Source organism: Ictidomys tridecemlineatus, chromosome 5 (genome assembly GCF_052094955.1).
Source record: "Ictidomys tridecemlineatus isolate mIctTri1 chromosome 5, mIctTri1.hap1, whole genome shotgun sequence".
In the NCBI taxonomy this organism is placed as follows: domain Eukaryota; kingdom Metazoa; phylum Chordata; class Mammalia; order Rodentia; family Sciuridae; genus Ictidomys; species Ictidomys tridecemlineatus.
In genome coordinates this window covers 26,328,960-26,356,131 of record NC_135481.1, presented here as the reverse complement: position 1 = coordinate 26,356,131, position 27,172 = coordinate 26,328,960, and the positions used below count along the sequence as shown (strand labels likewise).

Sequence of the window (27,172 nt, the reverse complement as noted above, 5' to 3'; positions counted from 1 at the left end):
TTAACATTCTGAGAGTTGTTCAACTTTTCCAGGAATTCATTCTCAACATGGCCTCCATTTTAGATTTCACTCGATATTAGACCCGATTTACCTAACTACACTGACTACCTAATTTTAAATCTGGCTTCATTCTCTTCAATGGGTTGTTCATTATTAATTCTGATACTCAATTTGTTCCAGATTTGACTAGTAAGTGCCCTTTAGCTCACTCCTGTGATTTTTTTGAACATGTCTCATAATTCCTTGAGCACTTTCCCCCCTTTCTGACACAACAAAATGTTCCAGGTTCCAATACTAACTTTTTCTGTTCCCAGTCCTGAAATTAGAAAATTAGAAAATTTCCCCAGCATCCCTGGTCCGTTTATTGGAGAATGATATTTAGAAAATGAATTCTGAATGCCTGGTCAGGGGTGTCATTGATCATAGGTGCTTTCTGGAGAAAATGGCAATTTCATATGGTTCAATCATATACTATTTTTTAATTAGTTATATATGACAGTGGAATGTATTCATTGTACACAAATAGAGCACAGCTTTTAATCATATATTTTTCACAAATCTATATCAGTACATATAGATACTTCTAATTCCAAACCAATTCCACACAGTTCTTCCTTGCTTATTACCCTGCTGTGTTTTTATCTTTCTTTTCCCATGCTGGCTCTGATTCCCAGAACTCACATTTTTATTATGACTTCTGTTATAAACAAACTGTGAAAGCACAGTTTTCATTTCCACTTTCAAAATTACATTAACATTACATACAAACCATAAGCACAAATGCTTCTGTATGCTGCACAGATAACTTGAAAGTCATTCAGTTGAATAAGTTTTAGTCAGACCCCCTTACATAAAAATGTCAACCTCCACTATTGTGACTTCATGTTTTGGATTATAAAACTGCTTTGGTTTTTTAGAGTTATGTATTAAAATGTAAATCACCTTGCTCTGACAGCTTAATAATCAATATCTTGATGGATTTAATAGCTCTTGTGAGTGAGGCTCAGCTGGAGGAAACTGAAACTGAAAAAGATTGAGAGAGAAAGAGATGAAGATTGAAGGGAGTTAAGGAGAGCTGAATAACATCAAAGCTTGAATTTTCCTAATTATCAACTTTAAAAAATCTATATATTGAGGGCTGGGGATATAGTTCAACTGGTAGAGTGCTTGCTTTGCATGCATAAGGCCCTGGGTTCAATCCGAAGCACTGTCAAAAAAAAAAAAAAAAAAAAAAAAAAGAAATGTATATGTTGAATTGACTATGAATATATGTATAAACATGTGCTATTTTCCTTTTAAATATTTCTTCAAATATATCTTTTGATAGTTTTTTTAATTTGTTCTGTTAACTTTTGCACATTTTTGAGATGTATTCTTAATTGTTGTTTACATGGTAAATTATACCTTATTTTAAAAAACTACACGTTCTAAGTTTTTGTTGCTGGTATACAGAAACTCTGTTATACTTTGTATCCTGATCTTCTCACAATCTTATTTAATTCTTCTATTTGGAATCATAGTTTGTCCATTGACTTTCTTGGATTTCCAATTATATGCATGTTATTACAGTTTCGTTTTTTTCCTTTGCAGTTTTACCTGCATACCACATGATGCTTGCTGAATAGAAGTGGTAAAAGCAAGCATTTTGGACCTGTCCCTTTTCGTGTGTGATGTCTGCTATAGGGTTGTTTTTTACTTACAGTTAACTCAAAACTTTTTCTTTTTTAAAAAATGGTGGAAGTAGAATTTTACCAAATTCTCTTCCTCCTTTTAAACACTCAAATTGTTTTTCTTTAATTTATTAATTTTCTAGATTCCATGAACGAACTGACATCAGAACACCTGAAAAACCAGCCTCTATCTCAGAGCAAAACCTGTCCAAGGAAGGGACATGGCCTTTGTCCTTGGAAAAATCCACAGAGCAAAGCACATTCCCACTCTGCTAAGTTGTTTATCTACAAATAACAGGAGAGATCTGCTGTGCCAGGTGTCCCTCAGTCAGGCTAGGTGGAGATCCATAGCAACCCCCTAGCAGCCACCAATCAGCATGAGACAGGGAAATACCTGGGATGCCAGATGACCCTCCCAGTTTATGGTGGTTGATAACATGTTGGGAAACCATGTAGTTCAGCACGTACACCGCTCTTGGCTTAAACCAATCAGTTCAAACAAATACCCCTTTTGTACTGACCAATCACCCCTACCCAACTTGTTCCCGCCAGTGAATGTGCTAATCCTGTTTTAGAGTTGTTATTTGATTTTCCCGAGGTGTGTGATGATTTGCTATGATGTATGTGAAGTCCCTGCCTTCTCCAAAAAATGTATAAAAATGCTGCAAACCCTGGGCTTGGGGCCTCTCAGCGTCACCAGTTGCTGTGTGTGCCCGCGTGCGGAGGACCGAGCTAGCTTGCAATAAACACCTCTTTGCTGCTTACATTGATCTTGGGTCTCTTGTGATCTTTGGGGGTCCCGAATTCGAGCATAACACACCCTTTTATTCCTGGGATAAAACCAATACTGGGTAATACTTTATTTCTTTCTGCAAATATTTAAGATTGTTGCATCTGTACTCGTAAGTTTAAACAGTCTATAATTTATCTTTACAGCTCTTTGTCCTGTTATGGTATTAACTTTGTTCCACCTTAAAATAATTTTTTTTCTTTTTCTGTTTATGAAACAGTTAATATTAAGTAGGTTGTTTTAATCAGTTTTTTCATCACAATGTCTGAAACAACTGACAAAAACAACTTAAAGGAAGAAAAGTTTATTTGTGGCTCAGTTTCAGAGGTCTTAGTCCATAGACCACCGATTCCATCATTGCTCTGTGCCCAAGTTGAGGCAGCACATCATGGAGGCAGGACTCTGCAGAGGAAAGCAGCTCCCCTGCTGGCAACAAGCAAGTACAGAAAAAGGATGAGAATGGGCTGTGGGGAAGATGCATCCTTCCAGAACACGCCCCCAAGTGACCCATCTCCTCCAGCAATGCCCTACCTGCCTACTCTTACCACCAATCATTCAAACTGGGATGAACTGACTAGGTTACAGCTCTCACAATGAGTCACTCTACCTCTGATCTCATATTTAAATTATAACATAGGTATAATCTCTATTTTGGAAAGTTTTATTAGAAGTTGCTTATAAAACCATAAAACCATCATTAAGGATTTTGTGTATACAAATAGGATATGTAAGTAGGGATAATTTTTTTTTTTTTGCGCTAATGGGGATTTAACCTAGGTGTGCTCCACCTTTGAGCTACCTCCCTAGCCAATCTGTGTTTGTTTTCACCTTTGAGACAGGGTCTCACTAAATGGCCCAGAACGACCTTAGAACTTCTGATCCTCCTGCTCCAGCCCCCCAAGTAGGTTGAAACAATTATGAGCCATCATGAATGGCTGTAGGGGTGAACAAACAAAACCAAAACCCAAACAAACAAAAAACCCCACAATTTATTTCAAGTTCATAAGCCTAGAGCAGTATTTCTCAATTCTGACTGCACTATTAGGACCCACCCCCATCACTTCCCCACCCCCCAAAATCAATGCCTGCTTTCTTATTTCTCATGTGTTAAAATGAAACTGTCTACAAGTGGTTCCTGGGAATTCATTTTTAAATGTGTTCAGTAATGGACAGTCAGGGTTACTTTATTCTCCCTTAGAAAATTGTCCATTGAATGCATTTTATTTCAGATGTGTTGATATTAAATTGGTTATGGTATTTTATTCACATTTAAGAATATCTACTGTATCTGTGCTTTTAAGTGTGCTCATTTTAATATGTAATATTAGTTACCTGCATCTTCTCTTTTTCATCCTCTTGCTTAATTTGGCTAGATATTTTAAATTTTTATTAGATTGTTAATCCTCTTTACTCAATGTTGTTAATTTCAGCTGTTTTTTCTTTCTTTTTATTTGGATGGCGCATAGTCATCAAAGTGGGATTAAAAATACAAAGAACATTTAGGGTGAATACCTGTGAGAGAAAATGAGAACAAACCAGGGAGGGCTGAGAGCTCCATCAGGCAGCAAAGGAGAGAGAAGGAAGGAGCACAAGTCCTGGTCTGATGTGTGGTCCATGCAGTGATTTGTTGGGTCATTGCTGGGAAAACTCCAGACAAAATGAGCAGAGGAGTTCTGTGTCTCCAGTAGCAGACTGCCTGAGTGATCCTGCCCCATTCAGGCATTGCTGGGCTGCAGTCCCTGGGAATCATAACTTCAGCATGAAGGTGGGCAAGGGTTTCAGAGCAGAGAAACAGGCATCCTTGTTCAGTTAAGCTCCTTGTAATTGCAGGTCAGTAAGTCACAGCCTGTGCCTTCCAAGGAGCATTGTTCTTAATCTTTTTTCTGACCTTTTGATTTTGGCATTTGCCTCATTAATTTTCTAATGTCTCTCTACATTTCTAATATATGTATTTAAGACTATATTCCTAGATACTCTTTTGTGTACCACAAGTTATGATATCTGTCTTAATTTTCAGTCTACTTTATTTTCATTCTGATTTAGAAGTGTTTTGAAACTTCAGAATATAGGACATTTTTGTTTTCTTCTTTCATTTTGTTACTTTACAGTTAAAGAACATAGGATATTCTTTGGGATCTGTTCAAATTTTCAGTATAGACAACACTCATAATAAAAAATCTTCTGCTCATTCTTTAAATACGTGTATTATCTTTTTCTGGACTGCAGAGTTTTAAAAATATATTCATTAATTCAAGTTTGTTAAATATACTGTTCAAATATTCAATATTCTTGGGGATGCATTACCCCGTAAATTGAGAAAATTGAGTTAAAATATCCCACTATCATATGATGTATTTTAATTTTGTTTTATGTATTTGGAAGCTAAAGTTGTTAGGTGCCTTCAAGTGCAAGATTACATTTGATCTTAATGAGTAGTTCTTTATATCATTTACAATGATTCAGCTTTGTTTAATGTATTTTTTCCTATATTTTCTGTTCTAATTCTTGATGGTCATATTGTTTTTTCTCCATTGAATATACTTTACACTCTTGGCAAAAATCAATTGGCTATTCATATATGGGTTTATTTCTGGATTCTCAATTCCATTCTAGTAGTCTATATGTCTATCCTTATGCCAGTATCACATTGTTTTAATTACTTTACCTCTGTTGTAAGTTTTAATCAGGAAGTGTTAGGGTCTGTAAACAAGTCAGGATGGTGCCTGCCATTTTGCCAGAGGGAGTGGTTTGTGAAGTAACGCCAGCGAGCCATTAAGTGTGGAGATTCCTTATTGGTTGACTGCTGTATCTATTTTATTATAATTAAGATAAGCTGTGTGGAATGTATATATACCACTCCTGTCCTACAATAAATGGCTCCCACTCCTGCTGTATCAACGTACACAAGTTGTTTGTCACCCCCCGGTTATTTTGCTGCAGCCGGACTGTGGCAAGGAAGCATGTATATTTTTTGTCCTTCTTCAATATTGTTTTCGTTCATATGGGTCCTCTTAGAGTTTCATTTGAAGGCAGGACTGGTGGTGCATGCCTACAATCCCAGCAACTCAGGAGACTAAGGCAGGAAGATTGTAAGTTTGAAGCCATGCTCAGCGACTTAGAAAAGCCCTGTCTCAAAATAAAAAATAAAAAAGTTTTGGGGATATAGTTCAGTGGTAAAATACCACTGCATTAAATCCCCTGTACAAAACAAACAACAACAACAAGAAGGAATAAAGAAGAAAAAAAAAAGAAAATTCATATTTTAGGATTGGCTTTTCCAGTTCTGTAAAAAGGCTGTTAGAATTTTAATAAGGATTACATCGATTGCTTTGTGTGCTATTGACACATACTATAAAGTCTTTCTACTCATAAAAATGGGATATCTTTCAAATTAGGTCTTTAATTTCTGTTAGCAATGTTTTATAGTCTTCAGGGTACAAATCTTCAGTGCATAATCTAACCAAGTCAGCTCCTTGATTATATTTACACCTAGGTGTTTTATTCTCTTAGATGCTATTGTAAAAGAGATTACTTTCTTAATTTCCTTTCTGGACTGTTCATTGCACTGTTCACAGTGCAACTGAGTTTTGTGTGTTTATCTTATACCCTACAACTTGTCTCAATTTGGGGCTCATTATGTTTTAAGTGTGTCTACACTGTAGGCTGTAAATAGACTATATCAAGATCATTTTCTAATCTAATCTCCAAAGTGACAGTTTACTTTTTTATAACTACAGAGATAATTGTATTTTCCCAACCATATTACTTTTTCCTTTGATATCTCTTTGCTTTCCTCTCCTCTTTTCCTGTCTTCTATTAAGCTGATGTGTTCTTCCTTTACTATCTAAATTAAAGAATTATACATTCTATATTATTTACTCTTTGATTTTTTATTTAATGAGAATAGTATAGTATTTTGACTGCTTATTTTCTTCTAATCTTTGTTTATTAGCATCTAATATTTTATTTTGGTTCTAGTTTACATTTACTCACGTTTCTCTATTATTTTATTCATCATGGCTTTAACAAAACCTTTATTAGGATGTAATTTACATGCCACACAATATGTTCACTTGAAGTTTACATTTCAATAAGTCTTTAGTATATAGTTACACAGTTGTGCAACCATCACAATTGTAGAACATTTTCATTACCCTAAAAGAAACTCCTACCCACTAATGATCACCTCCCCTTTCCTGAAAACACTCCAGTCCTATACAATCACTAATCTACTTTCTCTCTCTATAGATTCACATTTTCTGGATGTTTCTTACAAATGGAATCATAGATGTCTGGCATTTTTACTAACTTCTTTCACTTAGCACAGTTTCAAGAAAAGTCAGCTTTTCATCACTGTGACCAACACATCTAACAAGAACAATTCAGAAGAGGAAAAGTTCATTTTGGACTCCAAGTTTCAGAAGTCTCTGTCTCATGGTTGGCTGACTCCACTGACTGGGCTGGGGGTCAGGCAGAACATCATGGTGGAAGAGTGTGGAAGAGGAAAGTTGCTCAGCTCATGGCAGCTGGGAAGCAGATAGCACCTGAGGAGCCAGGGACGATATAGACCTCCAAGTTCATGCTCCCTGTGAACTACTTCCTCAGCCATGTACCACCTGCTTATAGCTACCACCCAGTAATCCATTCAAATTTTTAATCCATCAAATGGATTAATCCACCGATGAGATTATAGCTCTCATACTCTAATAATTTCAAATCTGAACATTCTTTCTAAAATTTTTTATTTGTTCTTTTTAGTTGTAAATGACAGTAGAATGTATTTTGACATATCAAAAATATATGGAGAAGCCTATTCAACAAATGGTCCTGGGAAAATTGGAAATCCACATGTAACAAAATTAAATTGAACCCATATCTCTCACTCTGCACAGACCTCAACTTAAAGTGGATCAAGGACCTAGGAATTAGACCAGAGACCCTGCATTTAACAGAAAAAAAAAGTAGGTCCAAATCTTCATCATGTTGGCTTAGGACTCGACTTCCTTAACAGGACTCCTAAAGCACAAGAAATAAAATCATAATCAATAAATGGGATGAGTTCAAACTAAAAAGCTTCTTCTCAGCAAAGGATATAATCAATAATATGGAGAGAGAGCCTACAGAATGGAAAAAAAAATCTTTATCTCACGCACATCAGATATAGCACTAATCTCCAGGATATATAAAGAACTCAAACAACAACAAAAAAATCCAAATAACCTAATCAATAAATGGGCAAAGCAACTGACAGACACTTCACAGAAGAAGATACACATTCGATCAACAAATATATAAAAAACGTTCAATATATCTAGCAATGAGAGAAATGCCAGTCAAAACTGCTCCAAGACTTCACCTCACTCCAGTCAGAATGGCAATTATCAAGAATACAAGTAACAGTAAGCCATGCACTGTTACTATTTTGAAAATATTATTCACAGTCTTCTTGCTGCTTTTATTGCCAATGAGAAATTTTCTTTGCACAATCTTTTTGTTTTTCTCTAGCCGTCTTTCAGTTTCTCTTTGTTGTTCTACAATTGCACTAGAATGTGTCTTGGTGAGGATTTATTTTTGCATTTCCAGATTGATGCTTGTATTTCCTGAATCTGAGGATTTTTTTTTTGTTTTCTCTTTGACTATTGTTTATCCTTCAACCTCTTTAGCTTTTCACTTTTATAGTAGTTGCTAGATGTAGATTAAATGTCTTCATTTACCTGCTTTATATTCTCTATGTTTATCTCTCTGAGCTACACTGTCTAGTATCCTCATGTATCTCCTTATTTTAGCATATTCTTTCACTGTGTTTGATATATTTAACAAATTTTCAAAAATCCAATGACTATTTCTAGAAATTATATTCATTTTTATTTCTAATTTACTTGTATTTTTTAAACATAGTTTATTGTTCCTATGTTTAATTCCTTCTTTCATGTTTTCCAGTCAGCACAATACCATTTCAAGAAGTTACTGCTGTTTTTTAGTACCCATTTCATTTCCAAACCTAGAGTTTATTTTATCCCCACATTTTTTGGGGATAAAATAATCGTACATACTGATAGGATTTGTTACATATCTGTATGTGCACACAATACACAATATAATTTGGCCAATACCACTCTCCAGCACTTCCCCCTCTTCCATCCCCATCTCTCACCTTTTTTTTTTTCCTTCTTTAGCTTCCACATGAGAAAACATGACCTTTAACATTTTGCTTCACATAATGGTCACTGGTTGCACCCATTTTCTTTCAAATGACATAATTTCATTTTTGTTTATGGCTGAATAAAACTCCACTGTGTGTGTGTGTGTGTGTATATGTATATATATATATATATATACATATACACACACACACACACACACACACACCACATTTTCTTTATCCATTCATGGACACCTAGACTGGTTCCTTAATTTGGCTGTTGTGAATTGTCTTGTTGTAAACATGGGTATGCATGAATCACTGTAGTAAGATGACTTTAAATCCTCAGGATAAATACCCAGGAATGGCATAGGTGGGTCATATGGTGGTAACATGCCTAGTCTTTTGAGGAGCTTCCATAGTGATTATCATAGTAGTGGAGTTTGTTTTTTCAAATAAGAATTTATGTCTTTAAAACTTGATTTAGTCATTATTTTATATTTTATATTATATCAATCATTTCTAGATATTTTTAGTGGAAGCATTTTAGGATTCTTTTTACTATTTTTATTTTCATTTTGATACTAAAACAAACAAACAACAACAAAAAAACCCTTTATCCTAAATTAGAACTGTGTCTATCTGTACAAATTCACAGCCTTCCTGAGTGAGCAACCATCTACTGGAATGGGAAAATTCTTCTTCCTTGCTCCTATTTAGGAAATGCCATATGAAAACAATTCTTAAATGCCTCAAGTAGGCTTATTTCTAGTGCTTGGAGTACACTCTACAATCATCCTATCCCAGGGTATGAGAGCCACCATTCTTTAAAATGAAGAATTTCCATTTTCCATTCTCCAAAAGAAAACTGAAGAGTAAAAGAAAACACAGGCTTTTCTTTTTTAACTAAAGGAAAACTTTTATTTAAACTGTGCAATCAATCAGTATTTAGACAGCAGTTTCATAAACATTTTGGCATTTAAACTTTTATTAATTTTTGGCATGACCTGTAAGGGTAGAATATAAACTACCCTGGGGGAGGGAAAAAATACTAAAAAATATTTACTATGATGCTAGAAAAAGAAAACAAACCCACATTATTAAACAAAATGTTTTAAGAAGACATTTTAAAAGTACATTCAAAATCAAGGCAAACATTCACTTTCTTCGTGCAATGGAGTTTACAGAGCTGATCCCCTGAGTCAAGTATAAAATTAATATAGCTCAGCTCCACAGTCCATTAGCAAGTCTGCAAATGCTGCCCTTACAAGAAAATGGTATATGGAGTGGTAGGATCCAGAACACCCATAATATAAAATAATTTAACTGGCTCCCACACTTTCATTAAATTCACATCTTTGAAGAAAATAGAAAAAAAAATCCTACACATACAGACATAAAATTCTGTCAACAACAGCAACAAACAGACAAATTTCTTAACACAGTCCTTTGCTCTGATAGGCTAAAGCAATGTGTGTGTGTGTTCAGGTTTTGTAATTTCCTAAAACAGGCTCAAGTTGTTAATCTTAATAATAATTTTCATTTGCAAACAAAATAGATATCCAGAATATAGTAATGATTAGCAGTATAATTTAAGGAAATTTTTTCTCAATATGTATGATTTTAAAGACAGTTCTGAAGAAAAAAAATTTCTGTAACAAATTCCAAAATAAAAAGTTTATAAGTCAAGACTTGTTTGTACCTATATACCATAAATTACTTACAAGATATAAACTTGCATAAATCTATAAAACTTTCTAGAATATTATGTATTACACTAAGAGTGATACTGGATGGTACAATAAAAAGTTAGGCAAAATATTTCCTTTCTCTGAAAAAAGAATGACAATTATAATTTTTTCCAATGGGCCTTCAATATAGATTTTTTTTAAAGAGAGAATTTTAATATTTATTTTTTAGTTATTGGCAGACACAACATCTTTGTTTGTATCTGGTGCTGAGAATCGAACCCGGGCCGCACGCATGCCAGGCGAGCGCTAGGGCTTGAGCCACATCCCCAGCCCTCAATATAGATTTTAATACATCAGATTTAGGTGACAGTACATATTGCCCTATACAAAATTCATTCATTCTGAATAGTTCGCAAAAATGTCAAAAAGGCTCCTCTTGAAAAAGTAGAAGTTAGAGAAGAATTCTAAATTTGCACTTTTCTCCTCAAATTTCCTCTTTAACCCTTTAAGAGCCAAGGTATCAAAATTCGTCTAAATTGGGATGATTTCAAAATTAGTACTCAGAAAAGTACAGCTAACTCCCATCTGCTCTTGTGAATTTACCCACATTACAGATGAGTGTTTAAATCCCAGGTTATATGTTTTACTAACTACTTTTCCCCTATCATTTGTGTGTGTGTGTGTGTGTGTGTGTGCCCACGTACAAGAAATACAAATACATAACTGGAAAGGTTGATCTGTAAAGAAAAAATCCAAAAGATTTGTTTCATGGTCTCACAGATACTTTCAGATTATAATTCTTTATACTTGAATTTTATTTTAAGTATCATTTCCTTCATTCTGCGTAACAGATTATTCTCATTATATGATAAAGAAGGAAGAGAAATAGATGAAGAGCTTTCCTACCAAACAATTCCTAAAATGGTTGAGATTAGAACTGAAGGGCTAGGGTGTAGCTCAGCAGAACACTAGTCTAGCATGTACCAGGCCCTAGGTTTGATCCCCAGCATAGTACAATGACAAAAACAAAAAAACTATAACTAAGGTGCTAAAAACCTTACGCTTAGTCTATGATGCAACTCTCCCTCAATTTTGTTCTCTCCTAAATGAATATGAATAATTCATCAGCCTGTATTCACATAAAAACTACTTTTGCCTCTAGATCTAACAAAAAAATGTCAGCTATGGGGCTATCAAAAATTTCAAAAGGTAAAATCCAATTCTGAAAACCTACTCTAACAGGAAATGTTTGATTAGAGGACTTCAGAAACGGAGTCTACCTTGTTTCTAAAGAAAATCTAGGGACAAGCATGGGCATAAAGGGAAGGTTTTGAAGAAGAGTGTGGGGTCAACAAGGGGTGCAGTTCCAGCTCAGTACATCCTCAATTCCTCCTGTGAATAAATGGACACAACTAAGACTCCTCTTGGTAAGTTGGTTAATGCTTTGTGGACAGCTTGTGTTGACAATCTGGTGTTCACAGACACAAAGATCAAAAGTTGTATCTGGTCCCACTGAGGAGGGCACTTTTCAGTGTAGGTAATTAAAGTAATTTTCTTAGGGGAGACAGTGTATCGTTGTGGAAATCCTATAAACTTTGGAGTTGGCCAACTTGGGTTTATATCTTGGCTAATCCACTTACTGGCTGTGACCTCTGGCAAGGTATCAGGAACCTTAGCTTTATGATCCCTAAAATGGGGATAATACTGTCTTTGCAGTGTGCGGCAGTTCTCAGGGATGAAGCCCATGCTTGACACACTGCAGGTTGCTCAGTGAAAGGCAGAATTCCATCCTAGACAACAGAAGAGGAAGGAGAGGCCATAAAATGACCAGCTTGTTTATCTTTACTCAGAATATGATCCTGGTCTTTACCCCACGATGGAGACAGTTTTATCTCTTTATTTGAAATGCTGAAAATGAGGGTAGAATTAGAAATTGTCCTTCAAAAACAAAAGACGTGGTAGACTTGAAATGATTCAGAAATTAGAATAAACTAGAGCTTTGGGATCGAAAGCTTTCTAGGGAAAGAACAACTGAAGTCAATAATGACAAACAAGAGGAAATGTTCTAGGAGACAGAGATGCTGTGAGGCAAGCCTCTGTGAGGACTGGGAATGTGGGAGTTGCCAGAACTGAAAACCAAACATTCAGTGGCTGTCCAAGCTGGAGAGAGAAACTGGGCTTCAAGTTAGAAAGGCTGTAGGTTGTGAATGCATTTTCAAAAGAAAGCAAATAATGAACTTGAGCCTGGTCTTGTTCATCTACTCTTGAGTCCCTATTTTTTGAGGCCTTTCCCCAACACTCCTCCATCAACATATCACTGAGGTGAAAAGTAAAAAAGCTTTCCAAAAATTTTTGATGAAATTTCATAAAGTTAGAGGCACATATTTAGGAAACCTTCTCTTAAACCACAGACCTCAGGTATTATTTTGGGAAAAATATATTCAAAAAGTTTAAAGCTGAATCGTTTTTCCAAGTATCTTAGAAAGTTTAATGCATACTTTTGATAAGCTACAGGGTCACAGTTTTTATGTTTTTGGAATTTTAAACATCTCCAAGGGGCACAAGACCTCAGATCTGCAATCTCTTGGATACCATAGACATGTTAAGGGGCCAGAATTCCACAGACATAATTTATCTGTGGGAGGCAATATAATGACCACCTGTGGAAGTTCATGCTCAAATCCCTGGAACCTGTGAATATGATACCATACATGTCAAAAGTAATTCTGCAAATGTGAATAAACTGAGGGACTTCAGTGGGATAGATGGTCAAGGTGGGCCCAATCTAATCATCCTTAAAATTGGAGAATCTTTCTCTGTTGGAGTCAGAAAAAGAGATGATAATTAATGGAAGCAGCATCAGAAGAGGTGCTGCATTGCTAGCTTTCAAGACAGAGGAAGGAGTTTACAGCCTTTAAAACCTAGAAAAATAATAAATTCTCTGGTGAGAATCAAAGGCTGTCATGTTAATCTTAAACACCTTTCAAGGGCTTAAAAAGGAAAACTGAGAAGCTTGAAGCCTGAAAACACACACATTGTATTAGCCTGTGTGATCTTATGTCCAGAGCACAGATCAACTTAACAGGTAATTCTATGGTTATGTTCTTCTAAACATCAATAAAACAACAATTAGACAACTGGTTGTGGATGGTCGTCTCCAAAACCCATGACTCTGTGCTCACAGATTGCAAAAGTTATTTTGACTATTAAACCAAAGCAATTTTATCAGAGATCCATGTGGCAAAATCTCAGAAATGAAGTCTGCAAAACACACATTTAGTCTTAGAAACATTATGACTTTTGGTATAGTTGAAAACTTTTTTTTTTAAACATTCATTATTCAAAACTTACATTCAATGAAAAAAAAAAGTATACTAATGAATCACTATAGCCATTGTTGAAGCAGGATCATATCTAGGTATTCTTGCATTTAAAATAAAAATGACACTTTTAATTCCACCTTGTTATGACACACTGAATTATTTCCAAAGTATCATTGTATGAATGTGAACAATGATCCTGAGCTGTCAACTATGCCCAAGTGCGCAAGTTTCTGGCAGGTGTCCTTAACAAAGCCAAAACAAACATGCAAACCACTGTCGTTGTTCCCATTGCTGGAATTGCTCTGTTTGAAGCAAAGGCAAATAAAAGTATAGCATTTCACCAAGGATCTAATTTCCTTGGTATGGCAAATCTGATTTTTTAAAGTCATTTACTGGAAAATTTGTGTCTCTGCTTTTAGGCTAATCATATGAAAGTCCAGATTTCACATGTGTTATTTTCCTTTGCCTGAGGTTCCCCTGAAGTTTGAAAATCAGGCTCCTTTGATGCAATAAAAACATCTCAAGCTAATAAACGAAATTTCAATTCAACAACTTTAAAGCACAGATATATCAACACAACCCACTTAAATAGTGACATGACTTGTTTGCCAATGAGAATATTCCTATTGCTAAGAGGCTGCCTCAAACCATCTGAGTTAATCAGGTGATGTTTTAAGTAGGAAGAGGTTAATTCAGGAGTTACCATAATATTCTGCAATGGAAAGGCTTGCTGATATTTCTTTTGACATCTTATACTCTAGGTGCTTAAGAAAGTATCACACCATTTGGCAAAAACTTCCTGTGGCTGAATCAGCAGAATCAATAGAAAGACCTTATGTATGCTATTTGTACACAGACTGGGTTCTGGAGACACATGTTTCTTTAACATAAAAACTAGAAACAAGGGTTTAATGTACAACTAAATTTGCCTATATGCAGAGGTAACCTTAAATATCTTTGGTTTTTTCCTTTTAAATTTGCTGGTATAAAATACTTGACTAAAAACACTGATAAATACCAATATAACTGTGTATTGCTTTTAATTATGTAAACTTAGCCCTTTGATATCTTTTGCTACTAAAGCTAAATTCCCTAGCCACCTCTAAATAAATTTTCAAATCTGCTCATCTTTATTTACTTACAGGCTAAACTATATATTTTAATGGTCTTTGGTATGAAAATACTGATGAGCAGTATCTTGTAACATTTGGCATAAAAATGGCATGCATGTATCAGTACTTACAGCAAATAAATCTTTGGAAAGAAAATAGTTACCATTTGCATATTAGCCCCTTTGGAGTTGATACACCATGAAGTAATACTATGCAACATTTTAGTTATAATTTCATACTTCAGACTTCAAAGAAGCTTGCTTTGGCCACTTAAAAAGAAGTCTTTGCTGCACACTAAATATTTTATTCAATGAGACCAAAATATTTATTTTTGGTAAAAAGATCTTTTTTTTTCTCTCCAACAAGTAATTTCAACAATTTAAAAATACTTTAATACTGTAGAGTTGAATCACTTGCTGAAGAAAAAAATTATACTTAAAATTCTTTGGAACTATCTGCTGGTAAAGAAAGTATTATAACTTATTTTAAATGCTCTGGTAACTATTATAAGGTAGTTAACATCACTAATCTATTTTACTACAACAATCCATACAAACCCTATTGTTCTGGGTTAGTAACTACTTGTATATGCTTCATATCTATAGATGTTTCTGGTTAATTCAATTTGGGGGGAATTTAAATCAAAATTTCACTTTCTACTGAAAATTCTTTGGTAATAGGGTTACTATGAAAAAGTCTGCATAAGAACAAAATGAAAAGGTAAAAAATGCACTGGTAAATAATTAGCAAATAGTTATACCCTAAAGTTCTATGGTAACTACGGACCTATTTATCAGTAACCAAACAAACAGAATACTTTCCTCAAAGACAGCAGTTCCTCCAATTCTTTCAGATCATCTTTTTAAGCAGTCAACAGTCAAATTAATATAGTCTTAGATACACCTTCATAATTATGATATACATTTAATCTTTAGATTCGGTTTGCCTTTTTAGTTTAAAAGCAACACAATCTCATTGTACTCCTTGATTTTAGATACTGATAAAGTTGGTCCCACATACTTCTACTTATGAACTTAAAAACACCATACCCTGTCAATTTGCCCATGCTTCCATGAGGCAGCTCAAAATTAACAAAATGTTCCCTGAGTACAGGAAAAAAAAATAATAATAACACTAGAATAACTTTAAAAGGAGGTAGTATAAAACAGGAGCTATAAAGGCAGGAGCAGCATCTTTTCTTGCCTCAGATTGTTCACCTAAAGCTCTGCATTTCTCATCTTGCCATGAAGCCCATATTAGATAACTAAAGGGGACTTTGACTTTAGTTCAGAAATGGCTGCTGGCACTTCATGTTGGTCTGCTTCTGAATACATCCACCTTGGCACACAACCATGGATTAAAAAAAAAAAAAAAAACAAAAACCCAAAGATGTTTATTATCAGTCATTAGGATGACAACACTGGGACTATTATTCAGCAAAATTCTTTGCTTTTAGACCACAATTTAACATGACCCTGCCCATTTATAAACAAAAGGTTTCAAGGGGAAACCCATTAAGATTCCTTTTAAAATGAGACTCAGAAAATTTGAAAAAAGTATTTTTAAAAGGCTATGGGCCCCCTCTCTATATATCATGTTTATTTTTATCCCTTCCCACTGCTAGTTATCTAGACAGTTATCTAGACAGTCTAGATAACTGTCTCCTGGCTGAGAGAAGGCCTATTCTATGTGGCTAAGTAAACAATTTGCTGATTTCAAACCAGCAAGAGGATTAACTCACTCCATGAGTTAGCATTCTTCATTCACAGTATTGACACTGAAGGAAGATTAAGAGAGTACCAAATTCTCCTAAGAACTAAAGAAAACAACAAGTTGGGTGGGTCAAGCTCTGAATATTTATCCCTAAACAAAAATTACATTAAAAAAAAAAAAAAACCTTTGGTAAGATACTGTATGTCAAAATAGTTAACTGATAAAATACCAGAAACTCTTAAGGCAACTTTTTGTACTTCTGTCCTAAACAACTTCATGAATATTAAAAAGGTATAAGGCAAAAAATTTCACAATATATACTGGAAGGCACAGTTACCATGATAACTCAAGTTCATATTGTCCACTGTTAATTTATCTTCATTCTTAATATTTTTTGAAATTTCTTCATCCCTTTAAGATAAACTGAGATTTTTGAGGACAGGGAAAAAAAGACGGAAAGAAAACCCATTCTCTTCTGCGTGGGATTTTATAACTAATACTGGAAAAGTTGAGTATGCTTTGCAAACTAGAAAGTGCAGCCTTTGGCCAACTGTCAGGCAAATGGGAAGGTAGAAAAGGCACAGCTAGAGGAGGCTGAGGTGTGGAAGGTAGCTGATAAAGTACTCTGACTCTAATGCCCCAAACATAACAACAGCCTTTTAAGTAATATTAACCCATATATGCTACTGAAACAGTTCTATTCTCAAAAGAGATGCATTTGCTTTGGTTGTTCATTAAATTAAATAGTCCCACATCTTTCGTAGCTTATTAGTCCTCACAGACAGAGGTGTTAAATTACTCAAAACATGAAGGTGTCATAATTATTAAAAAAATCAGAGCTTCAGATAAACATTCTTACTCATCTACCTGTATGACTCCTTTGATCACATACATTACACATACAGCAATGAAAACAAAATGCTACTAGGAAGTATCATTGGCTATGTAGCTGAGACAAACTATAACAAGGGGGTGACAAAGTTGTCTTCATAGTTTGCCACTAGGCAAACTGAGGTAGATATTCAGCAAAGGGGCTTTTAAAAGTCTTCCCTCTGCTCCAGTGATATATATTTTATAATCTAGTCAAATATCTTGACTGTCCTCTTTCACATTGCTGATGATAAAACATTCAAAATACATGAATTAAAAAAAAAAAGACATTCAAAACAGGCTGAGATACCCAATAAGATATCAAGATTTTCATAAAAGGCTTTGGCTCCCTGTTCATTGTCCTTCGAACAGACTTCTTTTAGATGAGAATACCTGAGCATGGCTGTCTAGATTGGAAACTCATTTTTATCAAAGCATAGTACAGCAGATGGTGGCTGTGGAGCTGAAGAGGAAGTCTGCTCAGCAACCTGTGGCACTGCGGGGTCTTCACACTTCCTCATCAGGGGCCCCCCACCTGAATCACTGCCAGCAAGGGAATCAGAGGTTGGGGGTGTGGTACTTATAACGGAGGACAGGTGTATCTCATCATTGGACTCATGGGAGAACCTTCCGGAATCCCCAGTCTCATGGCTGCCTTCACTATTCGCTGAATGCTCAGTGTCAGCTGCAACGCCAAAGGGTCTCGGGAAGCTGGCTGTCTGGCCTGGGGAGCTGGGGGAATCTTCATCACTGATTAACACGGTAGTGCCTGGCTGGTAAAAGCAGACAGCTTGAGTGAATCTTCTTTGAGGCTGGGTAAAAACAGACAAGGTAGCAATGAGATAGCAAACTGTTGATATAAAAGCAAAGGTCAGCATTATGTTTAGATCAGTAGTTTCTGACAGAGGGGTGAGAACATATCAGGATTGCCTGCAGCAAGTGAAGTGTTAAAAACTTCAGGGACTTTTTGTTGTTGTTATACAGTTGAACCCATGGTTGCTCAATCACTGAGTCCTTTTATTTTTTATTTTGAGACAGGGTGTTGCTAAAATAAATAAGGCTGGCCTTGGGACTTGTGATCCTCCTGCCTCAGCTCTCCGGTCACTGCCACCGCATCAGGCATCTTCTGTGATTTTTTTGATGCCCTTTCCTCCTGACCTATCCCTTTTCCCATTGTTCCCACTCCCCAATGGAAACCACAGCTCTGATTACTACTCCAACTGTCCTTTTAGTTATCACTCACCACGGCTCTCCAAAGACATGCCCCGATGAATATAATCATATCCATAAAAAAACACAGAAATTAAAATATTCATTACATTTCCCCCCCTTTTTAATTATTCTATAGACCATGGGTTGCTCAAGATGTTTTTCACATAGAGAGGTTACCTGCTCAACTTTTATCTTCTTAGAGTTTTGGAAAAAAAGCCATTTTCTCTTAGAGTTGTTTTTAATGATTGGACCATAGCTATTAATTATCAGGTCAGTTCCTCCCTGAAGACAAAAAAAAAAAAAAAAAAAAAAAAAAAAGTAAATATCTTGGTCTTACAGATTTCAGCTTATCACAAATATTACACAAAAATTTTATGTTTTTTTAAAAAATCACAGATATCACTACTTCTTCAGGCAGAACACAACATATTTGGGGCATTTGTTAGTGATCAAAAAGAACTACAATGGGTTATTCTTAAGATGTACATATGTTTACATAAAATTACTTTCTGCAAACACCTAACAAAAACTAATACAGACACACACAAGCAGAAGTATTTGGGGTAAAGTATAAAGTATAATAATTCCAAAACTTATTTTCAAATGAACCTGCTAACAAAAATTAGTTCATTTTCCAAACTTGTTTCTCTCCCTCACTTCAGGTCTCCACTGCTCTGCTTCTTTAATTTTTTTAAAAGATTTTTAAAATACCTTTATTTATTTATATGTGGAGCTGAGAATCAAACCCACTGCCTCCTCACAAATACTAGGCAAGTGCTCTTCCACTGAGCCACAACACCAGTCCCTGCTTCTTTCATTTTTTATTCTTCCTTTTTCCCTCCATAGCCTTACCCTTTCTCATATGTACTTCTAAACTCACAACAGAAGCACAGTATGTTTTACCATTATTTAAAACTTTTCAATTCTAATGTTTTAGATTAATCTGAAATAAGCTGAAAGACCTGATTTGTATTAGAATGTAAAAGCTAGGGTCTGTGGTTATAAAGTTAAACAATGGAGAGAATTTCCCTAACATTTGTAAGATTCCAGGTTCTATTCCCAAGACTGCAAAAAAAAAAAGCTAATTTATGAATGCAAACAAGACAATAGAAGTAGCAAAAATCAATTCAGTATTATTTCTTCATAACATTGTATATGCTAGCACTGTGCTAGATATAAGTGAATCTGTTAAGTATAATTATATAAAATTCAATATAAAAATCAACTGAAATTTTAACATAGTTTTTGTTAGTCTCAACTTTAGGAAAGGGTTAGGGAAGAACTTTTCTTCAAAGTCAAAGAGTAGGGCTGGGGATGTGGCTCAAGCGGTAGCGCGCTGGCCTGGCATGCGTGCGGCCGGGGTTCGATCCTCAGCAACACATACAAAGATGTTGTGTCCGCCAAAAACTAAAAAATAAATATTAAAAATTCTTTCTCTCTCTCTCACCTCTCTTAAAACAAAACAAAAAAAAAACAAAGTCAAAGAGTAAATATTTTGGGTTTTTCTCAACCCCTTGCCAAAAAAATGACCCTTTAAAAATATAAAATAATTCTTGGTTCAGGGCACTGCCACACAAAAACATATTGGCCTGTAGTTATAGCACATTGGTTATGGGAGATATTGTAATAATGTACAATATCTAATGTTGCAATGTGGTGTCCACGATGCTGACCACTGTACCATTATTATATATACTGGCAAAGATACTAAGTCATGTCATCCAAGGACATTTCTTTACTACATCCAACTAACTTGGGCCACAATGGGTAGGATTTTTAGATTTCTATTTAGATACTCCATATTTTCAAAAATATTCTTTAGACTTGGGATGTTCTGATAATCAATTCAGTTCAACAATCAACCAGACTAAATGTAAAATGGATCAATAAAAAACTGTCTATCTGGTAAATACAGGATAGTCCAAATATAGTAAATAGAAAGACTAATGACCAGGATACCTCTATTTAAGACATCACCATATGATCCCATGTAATTTTATCTGTGCTACGTTTTCACTTCTCTCTCTCTCTCTCTCTCTCTCTCTCTTTCTGGTTCTTTTATCTATTCCCATCTTCTTCCAGGCATTTTATGTAAGAAAGGATTTGGGTAAAAAAAATTTTTTGGGGGGGTGGGTACTGGGGATTGAACTCAAGGGCACTCAACAACGGAGCTACATTCTCCAGACTTTTTTTGTATTCTGTTTCAAGACAGGGTCTCAATGAATTGCTTAGCACCTCGCTTTTGCTGAGGGTGAACTTTTTCTTCTATTTCATTAAGAGAAATATATATATAATACATTCAACATAAAATTTTTGTAAGTTAATTTTACACTTAAAGGAAAGAATCAAGGGCAGCATGATGCAACAGATCCTCCCTCAGCTCAGTACCTTTGCATCAATGAAGTTGTTTGGCATAATCATTGGCATTAAGGAGTCTTCATTTTCTACAGCTCTTTCCAGGTTCTTTCCTACTTCATTTCCACTAGCTAAGGAGGCACTGGTACGAGACAACTGTTGAGTTCCATTCTGTGCTGTCTTGGAAGCAGATGATTTCCTGAAATATTGTTAAGAAAACAAAATCTTCTATCTTCACAGAAGATGTAGGCAAACGTACCCAATTTGGCCCATAATCACAACTTTGCAAACCATGGAGTTCTTCAATGCCCATTTCTCAGATATCTTCAGAAACCAAAGATTCAATTTTATTATTTATGTATTGGTACTGAGAATTTAACCCAGGGGCACTTTAAGCACTGAGCTACATCCCCAGCCTTTTTATTTTTAATTTTGAGACAGAGCCTCACTAAGCTGCTTAGGATCTTGCTGAATTGCTGAGGCTGGCCTTGAACTTGTGATCCTCCTGGGCCACCGGACTCACAGGTATGTGCCATGGAGCCTGGCCCAAACATTGGATTTTTACTCCAACTCATTGCTGCAAACTTTAATTGAAGAAATCTCTTCACTTCTTGACTTAGCATCTGCTTGCATAAAATTATTTTCTACAAGCAATAAAAACCTTATATTTATGAAATGCCATTATCAATTATTGTGGTTTATCATTTATGCAGAATTAATTTTATTACCTTATATTTTCCCCTTCAAGTCTATAGACTGTTACACTAACCTAGTAATTTTCTTGCCAATTAATGATGGTAAATTTATAGTAGCACTTCTGCAAAATTTACACATCCCCAAAACAATGTGCATAAATATTTTACATAAAGTTCTTAAAGCAAAACAATTGGACAATAAAACTGTAAAGCCAGTTCATTATGCACAAAGATGTTTGAACTTTTTCATTAATATGTTTTGCAGTCATCTCTCTATGTAAAAGTACCAAACTGAAAAATCTACGCCAACTGAGGGAGATTACTGAAAAACAGACTGTGATTTTGTTTGTTTGTTTGTGTAAGAAAGAACCTTAAACAAAACAAAACAAAGACAGAATCTTGCTGGGAGCTCCCAGCAGCTTGGGAGGCTGAGGCAGAAGGATTAAGAGTTCAAAGCTAGCCTCAGCAATTTAGCAAGGTTCTGTCTCTAAATAAAATATTAAAAGGGGGCTGAGGATCTTGCTCAGTTGTTAAATATCCTTGAGTTCCATGCTTAGTACCAAACCAGACAAACAAAAAAACTTCAGAAAATTAATGAAAGCAAATGCCAAAATTTTTATAAAAAGTTAAAAATAGTCACATTCACTAAAGGCAAGTTACTAGTGAAAATTTAGTCACAGTCAAACCACAGATGGAATTGCCTAACAGAGTTTATAGATAAACCCCTAATTCTTATTCATTATGCATTTGTCTTAATCCTTGTATGGAGATTCCCAATCATAAGTCCTGTGCTGTTCTTAGTGACTCAGGCAATTCTTGTACTAAACATGAAATATTCCAGATAATAAAGAAACCTCTCAAGAAACAGATACACCAGATTAAGGTTCCATTAAATCCAAAACCCAAACCAATCTCAAAGATTTACTTTATGCTTTTCAAAATACTAAGGAAATGAGGAAACTGGGTCCTCATTTAGTATTTTATCAGCATAGTAACTGTTTTCAATTGGCAAGAAAATAATCACCCCACAAAATGAGCATATGCTAAGCTGTGAGAACCTAGTAACCCTGCATTTATTTTAAAGTGGAAAAATTCCAGTTATTCTACAGGGTACTTGATTTCAATTTGTTTCCTATTGTTAGTACAATTTAAATGTTTTTTTTTAATTTTTTTTTTAAACTAACCCAGCATCTCCAGCAATGGACACATACCTGGCTTTACTTCGGTATATCAAGATGAGCACACAGATGAGGATGCAGGTCAAGGCTATGCCAACACCCACGGCAATGCCTGTCATTGACTTCTGGTCCAGATGGTAATAGCCTGAATAAACTAGAGGGGGAGCACATTTACTCAAAGATCAAACAGGAAAAAATATTTTATTTATCCTAATTCTCAGGGTAGATATTTTCTTTTCTATAAATTCTCTTCCTCTCATAGGAAAAGTAATAATATTATCCATATCTACGCAAAAAAGTCATGAATTACTCTTCTGTTAGGATTTTAGAAATAAGTGTTTTCCAATATAAAGATTCTATTTTAGATATAATATTATTACATACAACATGAACATTAATTCATAACTTACAATACTAAAAGGCACAAAACAGATGCTCTTTAATGGACAAAGAATAGCTTTCATGTCATGTTGCCTTAAAAGTGGTTTGTAGGTTGAAGAGTAGTTTTCATCTATGCACATGAGAACAGGGTTTCTGAAACTTTACTGCGCGCATGGTTCAGTAAGGGATAGGCTAAAATGAAGATTCTGGTTCACTAAGTCTGGGGTGCAGCCTGTGATTCTGCATGTCTAATGCTTAACTGATATCCATGATGCTGGTTCCTAGATCACTCTAAACAGGGTATCTGAGAAGCAAACATGAATCCTGTTTTCCCCTTCCTCTGATGAGATGGTAGCTATGGTGGCTACCTCCTTTCTCTTCCTAAAAAACACTGCCCTGCCCTTCTCTCTCTCTCACACACAGCACTGAAGGATTTTTCTGTGGAGCTAAGGATCCTTAATCCTTTCTTAAGTTTATCGGGCATTTTTTTCCTTTTAACGTTGTCCCTACTTCTCCAAAGAAGGGGAGGAAAGGGAGAGGTCTTGAACCACACTTCCTTCAGGTGGAAAGTTGCACTGAACGGAGTAAGGGTGGCTCTTCAATTGCTTTTCTGGAGAGAAACGACTTTCTTTCCACAAAGGCTGTTTTTCTGTGGTGAAAACTCTTAATGAAAACCATGTTCTTCTGAGACTGAACTCCACAAGCACCCTTGTGGTTTACTTCTGTGGAATCTCCCAGGAAGCTTGGTCTCTTCTGTTTAATGGTAGAGCAACTCCTCTACCCTGGTGGTTGCTCAACTGGGAAAAGAAATGATTGGGAGCATAGTGATCTGAAAACTGCAGTTAATTCTGAGGTGATTTTGCCTCCTAGGAGTACAAAGAAGAGCTATGCAGTCTTATAACATCAGAACCTCGCCAGTAATAATTTTAACAAACTGAGTGTAGGTTTAGGGATATGGCAATTGTATGAGCTGAAAGAAGTATAAGGAAACTGAAACTTCTTTTTTTTTTTTCCTTAAGAAAAAATCACAGGGACGATGGCAGTATACAGACCTTTGGCATCAGCAGAATCCAAACGCTTGGGCCTCTGATTTGATTCAGAAGTTTCCTTGGGAAGTACTGCCAGCTCTACAGAATTTGAAAAGGGTCCTTCTCCCACCTCATTGGATGCTGATATCTTGACAATGTATACATTTCCTGCCACCAGGTTTTCTAGCAATGCCATAGTTATTGCCCCTGTAAATACATGAATTTAAAATTAAGTACACTTTTACAATCATGCAAACATGGTTCTTTATTTTTATAATATTTATCTGATTATAAAAATGGCATATTTTCATTATAGTACATTTAGAAAATATAAATAAAAACAAAGTTACAATTTCCCATTGTTTTGTATGTATGCAAAAACATGTATGAACACATATTTACTGCATTCATTTTTATATCTTAAGAGTTTGCACTTAACATTGTATTTACTTATTTAAAATAACAGGTTTATATTATTTATACCGTGTGTGTATACATATGTAAAGTTTTACTTTTTTTAGATGGCATAAAGAACATTTAATTATGTGACATTTCAAACACATATAAAGAGACAAAGGCACACGTAACAAATCTAGATCAACAATTATAATTTAAAAATCCAATGTGAGTTTTTCTCCTTATCAGAAGTGTTTAAACTACTTATGTAATAGCTACGATAGATGATCTTGTTCTTCCTTCTTAAATGAGAAACAACACAATTATTTTTGAAAGCGTGAAAGTATCTTTCATGTGTCTATCATTATCTCAGATTTCTTCAAGGAAAGAAAATGCAAAGTTCCTTAGGAACCTCAAAGTGCTGAAGACCCAGATGTCAGATTATCGAAATGACCACAAGCAATCTGGCTAAAGTCTACTTCTCTCCAAAAATAATCATCATTTGTATTTGCATATAATATGTAGTTTCTACAGGTATTTTCTCTTTGGCATAATTGCTAACAAGGATTCCTGTCTGGGCCCTGCCATTTCTTGAGGGGTCTTTCTATTTTGTTCTGTCACTGCACTGAAGGATATTTCTTACAAGAGACTGCCACCCTAGGAACTACTCCTAATATTAAGAAATTCAACCACAAAGTTGTTCCAGCACTGCCTTTATAGGTGGATGTGCACAGGGAATTCTAGCTTTCCTGGGGGTTTCATCTTTCTTCTAAAGCAAGGCATCCAGACAATAGTTTCAAAGGGCTCAAAATAGCTTGTTGCAGTCACCCCTAAGCCAGAGTTGGCTGCTCCAGCAAGTATGCTGAAATGAAGTGTGGGGTGATCTCAGAGCCAAGGTCATAACACAGAGGCTACCTCTGAGGTCACATGGTAGTGGGAGGCAGCCGAACCACCAGTGGCAATGCCCAGTGGCAATGCCAGGAGCCCGACACCACTTGTTTTCATATTCTCTGGTTGCATTGGCCTCAAAAAGAGTGTGAGCTATTTGAGTACACAACTGTTAAATAAACAAACTAACCCCTATTTAGAATCAGGAAGAGTTACTATGTTCTTAGGCAGATGTATTCAAAAACAAAAATGTATTTGTAACATGTTACAATTAGCTAGAAGGAAAAACATTTCAGTTTCTTCAAAACTGAGATATAAATAGTTTCCTTTTTATAATAGAATAATTTAATTTTTACAAATGCTCGGCAAAAACCAATTGTACCAGAAACTAAAAGTCTTTTCTTTTAATTCAAATTTTTTAAATGGATCAGCAGTCACTTCCCCTGAGAAGAAGTGTCTTCATTTAGGAAAAAAGGGAACTATAACATTCTAGTTCCCCTATGACAGACTCAAAGCATTTCCCAAAGGTAAAACTGATCTGACTGTCCCCATATTCTCTCAGCAGACTATTTCAATCTGAGTGTGATGATCTGTCCACTGACTTATACACAATTGACTATTCAGCTAGACCAGGAGTTTCACAGATCTTCAGTGTGACAGGCACAGTGCTGGACCAATGTGGACCCATTCTTGGCATGGTGCCAAGTCATCTGTGACTTACAATGGTACTTTCTTTGTGGGGAAATACTTCCCACCTCATTTGATTATTATAAGAATTAAACTAACCCTGGCAGGTGTCTGACATGAGTGTATATGTACAATTAAAAAAAAAAAAAAGCTTGCTTTTTCACTCTGATTTCTCCTCTTCTACTTCTGGTGGATAAAAAAAAAAATGTTTTTCATATCTGAACACTTTAAGGTTGATACCAGAATGCTCTGTACAAGGCAATTTTTAGCTGAACTTACATTAAATGGCAGCTGAACTTAAAGTGTAAGTTTTTTGTGACCAAAGGCTATTAATTTAAAATATTTTTTTTAAATAGAGAGGAAGAGAGATAGAGAATTTTAATATTTATTTTTTAGTTTTCGGTGGACACAACATCTTTGTTTGTATGTGGTGCTGAGGCTCGAACCCGGGCCGCACGCATGCCAAGCGAGTGCGCTACCGCTTGAGCCACATCTCCAGCCCCATTAATTTAAAATATGAAGACAGAGGCTATCCAACCTCTCCATTGGATATCTAAGAGGCATCTCAAATCAAACATGTTTAAAATCAAACCCTTGATTTCCCCCCACTGATTAGGTTCTCTTTTTCTCACTCCCTTCCCCTTCCCCATCAACTGTCTGCCAGCAAGCCTGGTAGGCTTTCTTTCAAAATACGTTCCAAGAGCTTCTTGTTCACTTCACCATCACTATACCCTGTCCATACCCACATCAACTCTCACAGGTAGACCTGCCTATTAAATGGGTCTCCTAACTTTTGTTCTCATCTCCTCATACTCAACTTTTCAAGTAGTTTGCCTAGAACAATCCTTCTAAAATGAAGATCTGATCAGTAGTCTCCAATATCTTCCCTCTTAAAATCAAATCCATAATTCACAAAATCTGATCTATAAGATCTGCCCTGGTTACCTCCTTCTCTCATTTCTTACTGCTTGCTTTTCCCCTCATTCTAACCTTCCTGGTCTTATTTTTCCTCAAGCCCTCTGCCTCAGGGTCTTTGCACTT

At 35.6% G+C, this 27,172-nt stretch overlaps 1 protein-coding gene across 1 annotated transcript in view; it reads right to left on the bottom strand.

Annotated features, from left to right (window-relative positions):
- Nucleotides 1-11,843: 11,843 nt before the first annotated feature.
- Nucleotides 11,844-27,172, bottom strand: part of Prtg (protogenin) — a 124,845-nt gene continuing 109,516 nt past the window's right edge. The window contains exons 16-20 of the mRNA XM_005316599.4: nucleotides 24,185-24,367; nucleotides 22,785-22,905; nucleotides 20,912-21,077; nucleotides 18,701-18,805; nucleotides 11,844-18,123 (exon numbers count right to left, since the gene is read on the bottom strand). Coding sequence (XP_005316656.2) covers nucleotides 17,719-18,123; nucleotides 18,701-18,805; nucleotides 20,912-21,077; nucleotides 22,785-22,905; nucleotides 24,185-24,367 — 980 coding nt within the window. The 3' untranslated portion in view covers nucleotides 11,844-17,718. The remainder of the gene's footprint in view (nucleotides 18,124-18,700; nucleotides 18,806-20,911; nucleotides 21,078-22,784; nucleotides 22,906-24,184; nucleotides 24,368-27,172) is intronic.